This window comes from Oncorhynchus mykiss, chromosome 12 (genome assembly GCF_013265735.2).
Source record: "Oncorhynchus mykiss isolate Arlee chromosome 12, USDA_OmykA_1.1, whole genome shotgun sequence".
Classification (NCBI taxonomy): domain Eukaryota; kingdom Metazoa; phylum Chordata; class Actinopteri; order Salmoniformes; family Salmonidae; genus Oncorhynchus; species Oncorhynchus mykiss.
In genome coordinates this window covers 67,987,066-68,002,775 of record NC_048576.1, presented here as the reverse complement: position 1 = coordinate 68,002,775, position 15,710 = coordinate 67,987,066, and the positions used below count along the sequence as shown (strand labels likewise).

Below are 15,710 nucleotides of genomic sequence, written 5' to 3'. Positions count from 1 at the left end.
CTCCCAAAGTGATCTGGAAATCTTTAACGTTTGAACACACATGCGATGAAGATTCTGCTTTAATTATATGTAAATCTACTCAGTTCAGAAAGCATCAAGGTATGAAAGAAAGGCACCTGGCAAGAGAGAGACAAGTTGATGCACAGGATCAGCGTTAAATGTTTATAACCACCCCGAGCAGAAAGGTTAATCTATGATTTTTCACATCAAATGTCACATGTCCCACTAATTTCCAAAATACAGCCAAAAGGTTAGGTTGAGTTGTAACATGTTGTGGTTTTTACTTTTCTGACAAGGTGCTACATTGAGGACAATTCAAAAGGTGCGGCTTGTTGAGTTCACTTAGGGTCAGGCAGCCATACCACCAGTGAATTTACACTAGGCTTAGGCCTGGCTGCAATATCAATCCTACCCACAGGACTATGTGAACTATACAAAAGGTCCTTGAGGTCATCCCAGCTGATGATAACGCTGTCTCAAACTCTGTACCAGGAGGTGTATCATAGTTGGTATTTGTTTACCCATGATGCACCTCCAGAGAATGGAGAGGTAAAGGTTGTGTTCACTGATCAGACGTTGCATGCATCAACCATTGTTTGCATGCCACATCATCGACTGTCTGGCAACAGATTACTGGAGCATATTATGTGTTTGGCTGATGCGTGAAATACTTATCCAGGCGTTGTAAGATCTGGCATGTGTCAGCAATGTCTGTGCAGATACCAAAATCTTTGGGTGTGCACGTTTTGCAAAGCAGGGAGACGCCGAAGTAATTGATTGCTATACAGCTGGGAGCGGTGAATGTCATAACTAAATAAAACAACAGAAAATAAAAAATGATCGGTCTGGCAAGGGAAGAGATGGTTTTTAAATTATTGTGTATATTTATTTCTTGTGAACAAATTTCCATTTGTTACCCATGTCAATTCTTCCTTTTTTCAACATACTTTTATTTCTGTTTTCTGAACAGGCAAACGCTGCCAAATACTAGACAGTAAACCAATAAAACATGGTAAACTATCCAGCAGAGGTGTGGTGCTGCCGGAGTGCTTTTTTCAATTTGAGAATACACAGAGCTGGTAAAACTATTTCTGGAAAATGTTATCTAAATAAATGATATTTCATTTCCACAAAAATTCCATGAAAAACGATATGACAAACCAAATAAATATGTATATCAGTCTAGAAGTATAAAATTGTGGTTTCTTCCCTGTCTTCTCTCTGGCGCTGGTGAGAAGGATGAAGAACTATAGGCTACGTGTGTGCACTACAGAAGACCGTCTGAGACTTGACCACTTTGGCCAATTCGAACATGGGGGGGAAAAATCCTAATTCACTTTGTGTTTGCCTTTATAAAATAAAACTCTATGGACCCCTCTTGCGCATTGCAACCCAGAACGACACCGTTCTGCTGAGGACACCCAAACCACAAATCTCAAGGAGCCTGATTCTCTCTGGAAGTTGCTGTATCTCTGCTTGGGATATTTAGCCTACATGGGCTATTGTTTGAGACACAAGGCCCCTTCTAGCTTGGTATGTCAGGGTGGGAATTTGGAAATGTGAATTGGGCCAAGTTAGAGGTCATAATGCATTTAGATTATAGTGTATTGCGATGCATGAATACACAACACCAAAAGCTTGATTTTTATGGCTGTTTTAAAAGGAATTTCCTGCATTTCTACATAGTGATTTATGTTCACTAATTGGTCAATTGATATGATAGCATGTTTAATCTATGCAAATAAATTCTATGAATAGTTCATCTCTGTTTCATTTTATTCTTTAATAAGGTATATTGTAACCATGTGATCAAGCTGATTTATGATACAGCGTGTAAGCTACACAATACAATGCACACAAATGCCTACTCACAACAAAGCTATCCTCGCAACCATTGCAATGATATTAAGCAGTTCCAGTTCCACTGTGCTTTTTTCGTTCTTCCTGTCTAATCAGGGATGGATTTAGACCGGGGACATCAGGTAGGTGCAATTCATTATCAGTTAAAACAGAAAATGAGTAGGCTCCGGACCTTGGAGGGTAAGAGTTAAATACCCCTAGGCCATAGCCTACAAATAGCTATACCACATAGTCATAGGAAATGTTCCCTCAAAAAAATTCAGCACTGAGCAAATTTCAGGTCTCTGTGCGCAAACTTGAACATTGTGAAAATTCGGTGCTACTTTTGTTGAGTGTTTACTGTGAACTCTGAGTCTGTACCCACTATAAGTTACAGTTTTAACAGTGGCCAAGTAGCCTACTGTTGCCATTTGATCATAATGTAGACCTACTAGAGTGTCCTACCATAAAAAAAAACAATGGAGAAAATGCATCCCATAACATTTTAACATGGAAATAGCTGTTCTATCGTTCAGCCTACAGTAGCAGCCAATGTGTGGTTCATTGTAGGCCTACATTCCATGAGACTTGAAAAAAAATATGCAGGGCTTGACATGAACCTGTTTATCCATTTGTCCTTCAGACAAGGTGACTGAAAATGTGTTGTTTGATGCAAGAAACCACTTTACGAAATAAAAATAATTATTATTCCCATGCCATTATTACAGAAACTCATACAAATTATGCTATCTTCTGCCTATTGGCTACTTAGCTTATTCAAGACAGTCTCAAAATACAACACTACCCCTTTAAGAAGTAACAAAAGCTCTTTACCCGATTTGTTTTTCAAAGATGGCTAGAAATGCACACATTTTGTGCTCTTGTAGGAAGCAACCACTCCCCCATTGTTGAATAGAAATCAGCTACAACTGGGCTAATAACTCACTAACTTGCAAAGAATATGAACAAATGTGCACAGGTGGCTCCATGCAGCTCTAGCTTTGACCTCAAAACAAGCACATCTACTCACAAGATCACATACCGATTCATTTGCAGTTTACATAACAGAACCGAATATAATGCCAAAGCATAGTAGGCCTATAACGTTCCTGTTACATCAAAAACACCTAATTTCCGTCTGACGCACTGCTGTCAGGTAAAGAATGTTTATATTTGTAATCTATTTAGTTATAGAGTTGACACCCAACTTTACTTACAACACAGCAACCCTAGCAATGCAGCTAGCTAGCTACAACAAGTAGCTAGCTAGCAGACCTGTTGCTAGCTAGCAGGAGCAGAAAACTTTATCACTTTAGCATGTCATTCCTGGACAGGGAGCTTTAGCTATTGTTATTCCAAGTAATAATTTAAGATGGCAAAAATCTATAGAACAATTGTAAACCTAATACAGTCATCAAGGCAGGACTCACTGATGTCATTCATGGTGTCACTAAACAGTCTCCATTAAATACCTGTATTTCCATTAATTATTTCAACTGTGGGCATCCTAGAGCAAGAGAATCGACATGTACATGTTCCTGAGACTCACTTTCCCACAGAGGGTCATATTAGTGTGTAGCCCGAACTGTTCGGACATTACTGACAGAAGTTGGCAGATTAGCTACACCAACTTCAGACTAGTCCAAAGATGCTTGTGGGGGTCGTAGAACAAACCGTTCGGACGCTACAGACGATTTTGTGAGAAAACCGTTTTTCAGGATGTCTCATGGTATGACAAACACCGCTCTAGCTCTGTCACCTTTCACCGCAGATGCTGAAGTGCAACTACATAGGCGGATGCCATCTAATGCAAAAAATGTATATCTCTAGTTTAAACTGACACATTTTTATGGGAATTTGTTTATTATTCTAATTATATTTCCGCATAGGTGCAGACATCAACCTTAGGGGATTGTAATAAAGTTGATTTAAAAAAATTGATTTTCTGCTGCTTCCCTCACTCGGATCGGGCCGGGTCTAGTTGCCATGGGTCTGTTCGGAACAGGTCTCTATTTAAAATATTGTGAGGGCAGGACATTTTCTGGCGACAGTAATCCTTGCAATTCTTCTGCCGTTAAGTCTTGGAGGCCCAAAACGTTCTCGGCTGCAGATATAAGGATGTCCAGATTTTGGGACTTCTTGGACATAATTAATAACTGTGGCTAGGAATGCTACGAAATCCATCTTCTTCACAATAAATGTCTCCAGATCACTTGATTGATGTATAACATTTGCAACTGGTTGCGATGCATCCACAGCCATATCTTCTACGGAACTGTGGCCTCTTACCCTTTCAACTTTCTTCACCGACTCCACATAGGAGATTTGCTGTGCAGCGCTGATCCTCGACACCTCAACCCCTTTCACCCTAACAGGGCACTTAGGGAATTCAGGAATATGATCCCCACCACAGTTGCAACATATTACATTCAAAGACAGTCAAATATTCCTTCCATCTGCAAACACTTGACACGTGGCCAAACTTTTTACACTTCTTGCATTGCATTAGGTTTTGCACGAATGCTCTTACGGCGTATATTTTATATCCCAGCTTTACATAGGGTGGTAGATAATCTTTACCAAACATCAATAATACAGACATTAATACAACTTTGCTCCTTTTTCCCATTCTCCATACGGGTCAAGCGACGTGCATGACTACTCAATTTTCTTTGCCTAAGATATGGATTGTCAATGTCCAACGAGACACCAGAGAGAACACCTTTTACCGATGCCTTGCTCTGAAAATCAAAGCTGTCCACTTCATGAGTCGATACTTTTGCAAGCCACAATGCATGCTCCTTTTGCTCTTTGGATACACACGATATCGACACCATACCATTCCTGGTTTCTTTGACTGCGTCCACTTTTCCCAATGCCTTCTTCACCATCCTTGTGACTTCCAAAGGGTTTCCTCAAATGAACATCCTTAACCAAAAATCGTACTCCAACAAGCAATGATTCATCAGACTCATTTCCCACAACAATTGTAGCCCTTTTCATTCCGTTCTTGGACTTCACTGTTGTCCACTCATCTTCCTCACTAACTGTACTCGACGCACTTTCATCTTCAAACAACACTTCTGCTTCCGTCATCTCAATCAATCATTCAATCAAATGTATTTATGAAGCCCTTTTTACATCAGCAGATGTCAAAGACCGCCAACTTACCACCCTGAGACAAGGCTGAGTATAGGGGGGCCTAAACCAGACAGGAAGATCATGTCAGTGACTCAACCCACTCAGGTGACGCACCCCTCCTAGGGACGGCATGGAAGAACACTAGTAAGCCAGGGACTCAGCCCCAGTTATAGGGTCAGAGGCAGAGAATCCCGGTGGAGAGAGGGGAGCCGGCCAGGCAGAAACAGCAAGGGCGGTTCGTTGGTTCAGTGCCTTGCTGCTCACCTCCGCACCTCTGGACCAGACTACACTCAATCATAGGACCTACTGAAGAAATTAGTCTTCAGTAAAGACTTAAAGGTCTAGACCGAGTCTTCGTCTCTCAAATGGATAGGCAGAACATTCCATAAAAATGTACTTCTATGGGAGAAAGCCCTGCCTTCAGCTGTTTGCTTAGAATTTCTAGGGACAATAAGGAGGCCTGCGTTTTGTGATGTAGCGTACGTGTAAGTATGTACGGAAGGACCAAATCGGAGAGATAAGTAGGAGCAAGCCCATGTAATGCTTTATAGTTTAACAGTAAAACCTTGAAATCAGCTCTAGCCTTTGGTTCTAGTCAAGTTTCAAACAGCCGTGTTTAGCACTAACTGAAGTTTATTTAGTGCTTTATATTAGTAGCTGGAGAGTAGAGCCTTGCAGTAGTCTAATCTAGAAGTGACAAAAGCGTAGATGAGCTTTTCTGCATAATTTTTGGACAAAAAGTTTCTGATTTTATGAAGATGCAAAAAAGTCTGTCCTTAAAATATTATTATAATATATATTTTTTTACCCCCTTTTTTCTCCCCAATTTCGTGGTGTCCAATTGTTGTAGTAGCTACTATCTTGCCTCATTGCTACAACTCCCGTACGGGCTCGGGAGAGACGAAGGTTGAAAGTCATGCGTCCTCCGATACACAACCCAACCAAGCCGCACTGCTTCTTAACACAGCGCGCATCCAACCCGGAAGCAAGCCGCACCAATGTGTCGGAGGAAACACCTTGCACCTGGCAACCTTGGTTAGCGTGCACTGCGCCCGGCCCGCCACAGGAGTCGCTGGTGCGCGATGAGACAAGGATATCCCTACCGGCAAATCCCTCCCTTAACCCGGACGACGCTATGCCAATTGTGTGTCATCCACATAGCAGTGAAAGTTGACTTTGTGTTTCCGGATGACATCACCAAGAGATATATATAGTATATATATAGTGAAAACAATATTGGTCCTTAAACAGAACCTTGAGGAACACTGAAACGTACAATTAACTTGTCAGAGGACAAACCATCCACAGAGACAAAGTGATATCTTTCCGACAGATAAGATCTAAACCAGGTAAGAACTTGTCCGTGTAGACCAATTTGGGTTTCCAATCTCTCCAAAAGAATGTGGTGATCGAAGCAGCACTAAGGTCTAGGATCATGAGAACAGATGCAGAGCCTTGGTCCGATTCCATTAAAAGGTCATTTACCACCTTCACGAGTGCAGTGCTATGATGGGCTCTAAAACTAGACTGAAGCATTTCATATACATTATTTGTCTTCAGGAAGGTAATGAGTTGCTGTGCAACAGCTTTTTATTTTTTATTTGAGGGGAATGGGAGATTCGATAAAGGCTGATCGTTTTTTACATTTTCCAGATCAAGGTTTAGCTTTTTCAAGAGAGGCTTCATAAATGCTACTTTTGGTGTGTTTGGTACACATCCTGAGGATTGGGAGTCCTTTATTATGTTCAAAATAGGAGGGCAAAGCACAGGAAGTAGCTCTTTCAGTAGTTTCGTTAGAATAGGGTCCAGTATGCAGCTTGAAGGTTTAGAGGCCATGACTATTTTCATGAATGTGTCAAGAGATACAGGATTAAAAAACTTGATTATCTCCATTAATTCTAGGTCCTGACAGTTCTGTGCAGACTCAAGACAACTGAGCTTTGGAGAAATACGCAGATTCAAAGAGGGGTCCGTAATTTGATTTCTAATGATCATGATCTTTTCGTCAAAGAAGTTAATGAATTCACCACTCCTGAAGTGAAAGCCATTCTCTCTTGAGGAATGCTGCTTTTTAGTTAGCCATCCAAACTCCCTTCCTCATTTCCAGTCCATGTCCCACGCCTCCGTCAATCTTTTATTGACTTGAAGCCTGGTTAGATTAACAATTTGCACTTAGTACTGACCTGAGGATGCTTCAAAAACACTAATACATAAGCATTGTGTTGAATTGGAACAAATAACCTAAACCAAACAATGGACGGAGGTAAAAGAAAACGTTAAAAGAATTTCGGTGACTTTGAAAAAACTTTCTTGAAGTGATTTTTGTCAAAGCACCCAATTATCGAGAACAAATAGCATGATTCATCAACAGAAAACAAGAATAATAATGTCTGGACTACCATTTGTAATTAATTCAACACATGAAAAAGTTAACAAAAGGACGCTACAACAACTTCAGGTAATTGTTGGCCCACTTTTACAAATCAACGTCCATTTTTTCTTGTGTAACAACACAGTGGGGCCTAAATGTATTCGTGAGACAGAAATGTAACACACAAAATCACACATAATAACTAATATAATTTCTATATTGTCTTGTATTTCTAAGGTCCTGTGGAATAACATAAAAATCAACTTAAAGAAGACAAATGTTGCTCCGTGGGGAGTGTTTTAAGACTGGTAAGACCAAAGACAGATGAGCTGGGGGACTTGTTGAATGGGATCATTGATAGCCAACAATCCCTGGAAGGTGTCCCCGATGATCACCATTTGGACAGTTCAGATGGGGGACTGTTCAAATCCTCATTTGGTAGGCCACATTCATTCAACATGTGCCATCCCTGGACTGCAGGGAATATATAACGTTGTCGGTAATCTCTTGCACTTCCATAATAACAATGATGTAATGAATGCAACTCTTGAAGAAATAATATGATCTAATGCAGCAATGTAATCATTTTCTAGAGGCAGATGATCACCATAGCTTGGAGGGGATAAGACAGGATGAAGGTCAGCTCACTACATCTGCAGCAGCCAGGAGGGAAGATTGTGTCACTAACATGGGCAGCAGGACAAAGACAAAGAGGCTGTGAGCATGCATGAGGAACTGGTGCTAAATACATTAGTTTCATGAATGTATTTAAAAGAAAAGCATGATATGAAGATGCACACCCTTCATGTTGAGTTGGCTAATGTTGGTTCCACTTTTCTGGGCTCTGTTATTTACTTAACAAATAAGGAACACTCAAAATGTGCATATATAAATCATAACGATTTTAATTAGAATACAGCTGTAGACAGAAGTCAAAGATCAAACATCAGACATACAAATGATGCCTCTCCTGATGTTCTGCCCCGAACAAACGAAAGACAGGATCTTATATACCCAAGATGGCACCTTATGGTGTGATCTCCTATGTCAAAACCTGCATGTGCAGCTAAAAGAACAAGTTATTCTTAACACAAGGTTTCTGAGAACCTTTCTCAGTGGCGTGCAAATCTGCTCTTGTTTCATAAAAAAACAGACTCTCTCTCTCTCTCTCTCTCGCTATCACCCTCAGTCCCTTTTCACACCTTTTCTCACAGGCGGGGCTGCGGATTTTGGCAGAGAGCTAGACACAGACAGAGGCCTCAATATTCAGCTATACAGTGAGCATAAGTACAATGGCACATAAGCAAATTAATAACCACATCATCAATGGTTTTAACCTTACACTATGAAGGAGGAGAGAAAAATTAAGCAGCAGCAGTGCCAATGTTATTCTCGAACCAGCACCAGTTCATGGTCCCAATAGTGGCTAATGTTTGCTTCAATCACTTGAGCTATCTTTGTTGTGAGAAGTCCTGCATAGCAAAAGCATCTCTGTAGGCTTGTCCATTTCTGTCGGTGTCTGCCTCAACCATGGGAACGTTTGGATCATCCTTATCTTCAGTGTGAAGATCTGGGCAGCCATGCTGTTTGAGGTAATTGTGAAGCACTGCTGTTAAAATTATGACAATGCAGCATCTTCTTGGTTGAAAGCGCAATGTGTTTCTGAGAAACTGGAAAGGACTCTTCCATACACCAAACATGTGCTCCTCTACACCTCTGGAGTGGATATGAGCTGGGTTGTACAGTTGTTGTTCAGGTTCTATTGCATGAAGATAGGGGATGAACAAGAAGTTGTTCTGTGCATACCCACTGTTACCAAGTATGATTCCACAATGTTGTCCTCCTTCAAGCTGAGCATACCGTTTTGGAAAATCCTTGAGTCATAAATCGTACCTTTCCTATATGCAACAATGTTGGAGAACTGCAAAGTGGGAGTGCACACACTTTGTACATTTATTGAGAACCAGATTTACGATTCCTGTAGTCCTCAGCATCTGCTGCAGAGGGACACTTAATGGGAATATGACATCAATCTATATAGCCAATGACTCCAGGCAAGTTCCCATATTCATATATATCTACCTTGTAGTTGGCTTGGGCCGCAGCATCAGGGAACTTGATGTAATTGTCTTTCAGTTCACATATATCATTGCAGACTTTTGTGTACTGTTCTGCATACAGTCAGTTCACCTACACCACACAAATCTCCTGTTTCACGAGGAAGGTTGCAGATGCCAAAAAAACTCAAGGTGATCAGTAGGGAAGGAGGAATGGGCTTTCCCCTAAGAGAGTCAGATAAAAGCCTTGGCTCAAGCAAACAAATGATGTTAGCTGCATTTTCTTTGTACGTCAGGAAATAGTCACAGAAATTTGACTTCATCAAAATCATTCAGTGAGTTGCTCCTGTCTATAACTGTCCATTTGTCTGGCCTTGGTGGTGCTCTTTGATCATCATTAAATTAGTCCAGGGTAATCCATTTTACTCCCTTGCCAAGGTCAACATGGGGGCCAACATCCATTAATCTGAAGTTAAACCTGACTCTGGACAGGTTTAATTTAAGCCTTCACTTAAATCTAGATTTACTCTAATAGTCCTTCTGGAAATCTAGACTAGAGCAACTCTGAGGCTATTTTCAACCATGTCTGAGAAATTCCATTTCAGTTAGTCCAGTTTAAAAGTGCAATTTAGTCTAGGATTAGGCTTAATCTGTGTCCGCAAAACCACCCCATAATCATGCCAAATCATGATTCAAAAATGTGTTCACTGACAGAGAGATAGCTAATGAAACACTAGCCTCAGCAGGCAAATGTACACTGCTCAAAAAAATAAAGGGAACACTTAAACAACACAATGTAACTCCAAGTCAATCACACTTCTGTGAAATCAAACTGTCCACTTAGGAAGCAACACTGATTGACAATACATTTCACATGCTGTTGTGCAAATGGAATAGACAACAGGTGGAAATTATAGGCAATTAGCAAGACACCCCCAATAAAGGAGTGGTTCTGCAGGTGGGGACCACAGACCACTTCTCAGTTCCTATGCTTCCTGGCTGATGTTTTGGTCACTTTTGAATGCTGGCAGTGCTTTCACTCTAGTGGTAGCATGGGACAGAGTCTACAACCCACACAAGTGGCTCAGGTAATGCAGCTCATCCAGGATGGCACATCAATGCGAGCTGTGGCAAGAAGGTTTGCTGTGTCTGTCAGCGTAGTGTCCAGAGCATGGAGGCGCTACCAGGAGACAGGCCAGTACATCAGGAGACGTGGAGGAGGCCGTAGGAGGGCAACAACCCAGCAGCAGGACCTCTACCTCCGCCTAAGTGCAAGGAGGAGCAGGAGGAGCACTGCCAGAGCCCTGCAAAATGACCTCCAGCAGGCCACAAATGTGCATGTGTCTGCTCAAACGGTCAGAAACAGACTCCATGAGGGTGGTATGAGGGCCCGACGTCCACAAGTGGGGGTTGTGCTTACAGCCCAACACCGTGCAGGACGTTTTTCATTTGCCAGAGAACACCAAGATTGGCAAATTCGCCACTGGCGCCCTGTGCTCTTCACAGATGAAAGCAGGTTCACGCTGAGCACGTGACAGACGTGACAGTCTGGAGACACAGTGGAGAACTTATGCTGCCTGCAACATCCTCCAGCATGACCGGTTTGGCGGTGGGTTAGTCATGGTGTGGGGTGGCATTTCTTTGGGAGGCTGCATAGCCCTCCATGTGCTCGCCAGAGGTAGCCTGACTGCCATTAGGTACCGAGATGAGATCCTCAGACCCCTTGTGAGACCATATGCTGGTGCGGTTGGCCCTGGGTTCCTCCTAATGCAAAACAATGCTAGACCTCATATGGCTGGAGTGTGTCAGCAGTTCCTGCAAGAGGAAGGCATTGATGCTATGGACTGGCCCGCCCTTTCCCCAGACCTGAATCCAATTGAGCACATCTGAGACATCATGTCTCGCTCCATCCACCAACGCCACGTTGCACCACAGACTGTCCAGGAGTTGGCGGATGCTTTAGTCCAGGTCTGGGAGGAGATCCCTCAGGAGACCATCCACCACCTCATCAGGAGCATGCCCAGGTGTTGTAGGGAGGTCATACGGGCACGTGGAGGCCACACACACTACTGAGCCTCATTTTGACTTGTTTTAAGGACATTATATCAAAGTTGGATCAGCCTGTAGTGTGGTTTTCCACTTTAATTTTGAGTGTGACTCCAAATCCAGACCTCCATGGGTTGATAAATTTGATTTCCATTGATAATTTTTGTGTGATTTTGTTGTCAGCACATTCAACTATGTAAAGAAAAAAGTATTTAACAAGAATATTTCATTCATTCAGATCTAGGATGTGTTATTTTAGTGTTCCCTTTATTTTTTTTGAGCAGTGTACATTTACAGCAGTAGCAGGCTAGGTTAGTCAAACTCTAAGCATTGGCTAGCTTTCTATAAATTGGCTAAATATGGTCAACGGGATACATCTTCATACGATCAAGACAATTCAGATTGCATGCTGCATTTTTAAAGTACACTCTAAAACAGATATTTTCCCTATTTCAGTCATTGGGAGTTCATCACACACGGCCCGTTCTTTCAGGGATCCTTGGTAAGTCCCTACCCAATTGAAGTTGACATTTTAAATGGTTAAGGTTAGGTTAAGTGGTTAAGATTACAGTTTAGCGTAGGGACGTCCCAAGGATGCCGGATAGCACTGTCCCATCAGACACAGACAAACAGCAGCTAGTTTTCAAGTAAGGTCGTGTTTACATTTGAGATTAAAAAAGGGGGGGAAAGGGGATGCCTAGTACAACTGAATGCTTTCAACTGAAATGTGTCTTCCGCATTTAACCCAACCCCTCTGAATCTGACTTCATCAAGAGGGGTGCTGAAATTGACATTTTTATGAGAAAATGTGCATTAATTAAAGGTGCCAACACATTTTATAGTTGGCATAAGAATGTTTTACTGTAATCTGCAGTTTACCCGAGGGGGCTCGATCAACTACACGTTAGGAGAAGCCTTTAGTTAGTCAGTTAAAAACAAATCAAATGAAATGTATTTTTAAAGCTCATCTTACTTCAGCTGATGTCACAAAGTGTTGTACAGAAACCCAGCCTAAAACCCCAAACAGCAAGCAATGCAGGTGTAGAAATACCAAAAACAGAAACATCTGTTTTCAATATATTTCCTAAAATGGAATAATGTACCACTGACCATTGTTTCATCGACGAAGAACATTGCTTTATTAACTAAGATCTTCACATTTAATTTAGATATTTGTGCTATAGTTTATATGTAGCCTAGGTTCCAGGTGTTGGTATTTTCCCCTCTGAAATACCAAGATAATTACGTAATTTTTCCAGTAAAATAGGGTGTGGCGTGATGCACGTCCTTACGTGCGGGGAGGCGCTATAAAGGGTTGTTTTCTACTTTGCAAGCTAAACAATCTCCATTTTGTGAGAGCCTTTCAGCTGACTAAAACGTCGTCCCAGTGAAACGGAAGAGTCAAAGGAAAGAAAAATAAATTAAGCAGACCAGTCTATCGCTAACCAGTTATTATCCGAAAGGAAAGGAAATCTTATCGTATGTCCGCTATCCAGAACCTCCAAACTTTCGGTAAGACATTTCAACCATCTCGGCTAAAGCGGGGTCGGAAAAGTGGGGGAAGGGCTGTTGCTAACGTTAGCTAGCATTTGTAAGAATTTTGACGGCGTCCCAACTAAATATATCGTTTTGATTTTTATATGTTCATGAAACATCCTAGTTATTTATAGAGAACATTCCCTCTCGATTGAAAATATGTTATTAATAGCTTTTTCTTTTTTTGCAAATGTTGGCCAATATCCATCAGACTTCAACTAGGCCGAAGTTCACTTCCTTTTTTTTTAGGCCCGAACGCGGATTTGTAGCCGGTATATCAAACGAGTCTATTGTGGCTACATTGATCAATGTACAATACCGATTTGGGAGTGTAACTCGTTCTTACTGTCGGTTGTCTTTCTGGCACTAGCTATCAACAATGGACCGAGTATAAATGTAGAATTTTTGCCTTTGTATGTAATACGACCCTGCCGGGAAGGCCTTTTGGGGTGAAGCGTAAACTATTTTAAGGGTAAAGTAAATGGCCAGATCAAATAATGTAGCCCCGCTGAATTGTGGGCTTCTCTAACATTTCATTACGTCCTTTCGAAATTTCTGCTTGTTTTCCCGGATTGATTTTCTATCTGGGCTAGGGCATTTTACTTTCTCCCATGTCACTAATCTAATCTCACTAAATATTCCGAATAAATCTAGGTTTGAGCAGATTAGCCGCCCACTCATAGATTTTATTTTTTTCCCCCCCTCTAACGTTAATCCCATATTCCATGTAATTTGCTGACAAACATCTGTGCAGGGTTTTGCTTGGGCCTGAGCCTCGTGGCTAAAACGTTACGTCACCAGTTCATCGGCCTGGATCTTTTGTTAGCTAGGTCAAACATACCACTGCCATTTTAGTTATCACTTTAGGTTGCTTCCTTGTGATCTTACATGACTGATTGTTTTGAACTGCAGTGTGGTTTGTTTTAAAATGGTGTTCTCCCCACAGACCCATTTGCTGATGCAACTAAGGGTAATGACCGACTCCCATCTGGGACTGACGACTACATCCACATAAGAATCCAGCAGCGTAACGGCAGGAAGACTCTGACCACGGTCCAGGGCATAGCCATTGACTATGATAAGAAGAAGCTAGTCAAGGCCTTTAAGAAGGTATGTTATGGCAGGGTTTACACTAGGTGGTAAACTAAAAAAGTTCCATGTCTTGTTTGACTAGTTCTGCTTTGTCAACAGAAATTTGCCTGCAATGGGACAGTGATTGAGCACCCAGAGTATGGGGAAGTGATTCAGCTGCAAGGTGACCAGCGCAAGAATATCTGCACGTTTCTGATTGAGGTAGGTTTGACTCTTGTCCCTGCTTTAGCACATGGCCCCTACAGATGGCTCTCATAGAAAAGCCCCTGTCTGTAAATGTTCTGTGACTGGAGTTCAAAGTTCCTTTGTGTGACTGTCTCTTCTGCCCTCATCCCACTTCCAGATTGGCCTGGCGAAAGAGGAGCAGCTCAAGGTCCACGGATTCTAGAAGCTCTCAGCAGCCCTCTCTCCCCTGGTTGTGATACTTCCCTCCCCCGTGCTGCAATCACCGCACCCCCTTTAAGATAATGATTACCTCTGAATTGAGACTTTTTACTACCAGTTTAACTCCCCCCTCATACGGGAGCAGTCCAGTGCAAACATGGACAAACGGCTTGACAGATGTGGGATGAGTGGTGATTTAGTTTTTTCCTTACATTTTTTTAGTTTGCTGTGTGAAGGGCACAATTCCATGTAACTCTTTTTGTTTTGTACAAGTTTCAATAAAATGATCAACCGCCACCTCATGCGGAATCCTGTTGTGGTTGGGGGGGTTGGTTAGAATAGATAAGGGTGGTTCAGTTTGGGGAGAAGCACTTAACTGCAGTTCCAATGTTTTGTGGGGCTGCATACGTCCATGTTACAGCAGAGTGTTGCTGAAGTTCTGATCATCGCAGCCCCATCTACAAGGTTGTGCTTCTTCCTTTGAAAAAGTCAGCCATGTTAGGATTGATGCTGGGCTACCAACTGAAAAGTGAGTGGGGGAGACTTGTTTATACAATTCCACATTTTATTCAATAAATATTTGAAATTTACATCTTGTTTTGAGGTACAATTATTTAATCATAGCTGGGTTTGCAATGACAGTACACTATGCATACAAATTGAAGGGACCATACCAAGATATGATTTGGTCAATATTGACGTGTTGCAAAAAGCCAACTGCATATTGTACAGGACTTGGTGTCTTGTAGAGAATAGGGCCGTACGTGGTGAGTGCCTTTGCATACTAGTGTTGATGTTTACCGCCCTTTGAATGCACTCACTGGATTAGAACTTCTGCTAAATGTAAAAAGGAAAAGCAGTATGGGCTGGAAGTGAACCGCTACATGCCACAGGTTCAGCTAGTGTCTCCACTTAGGTTGGGAGAACGATATGGCTGTTCATGCGGGCTCAGGTCTTGACTCAACATATGTAGGGGGGGGGCATTTGATACATGATAAATATGGGTGCAGTGTTGGAGAAAACTTCCCAAAAGCTACATGTTAGAATAGCCACACAGCATCGCACTGACAGTGTCTCCACCCCTGCTCCTATTTATGTGGGAAATGCTAGTGCTGCATGGAACTACTTTTTCCTCTGTGGCTGTGCAGATAGCATCAAATGAACTGATGGTATCTAACAAGAGGTCTACCATCTACCCAATCTGTCCTTACCTCGCACCATTCCTTTGAACGCGTACCAAGCCA

General features: G+C 42.0%; 1 protein-coding gene across 1 annotated transcript; it reads left to right on the top strand.

The window, feature by feature from the left end:
• Positions 1-12,910: 12,910 nt before the first annotated feature.
• On the top strand, positions 12,911-15,054 carry LOC100305288 (eukaryotic translation initiation factor 1B). Its single transcript, NM_001165193.2, is given in 4 exon segments — positions 12,911-12,966; positions 13,937-14,100; positions 14,182-14,283; positions 14,426-15,054. Coding segments are annotated over 4 exon segments (342 nt in total). The 5' UTR covers positions 12,911-12,935; the 3' UTR covers positions 14,471-15,054.
• The last annotated feature ends 656 nt before the right edge of the window (positions 15,055-15,710 follow it).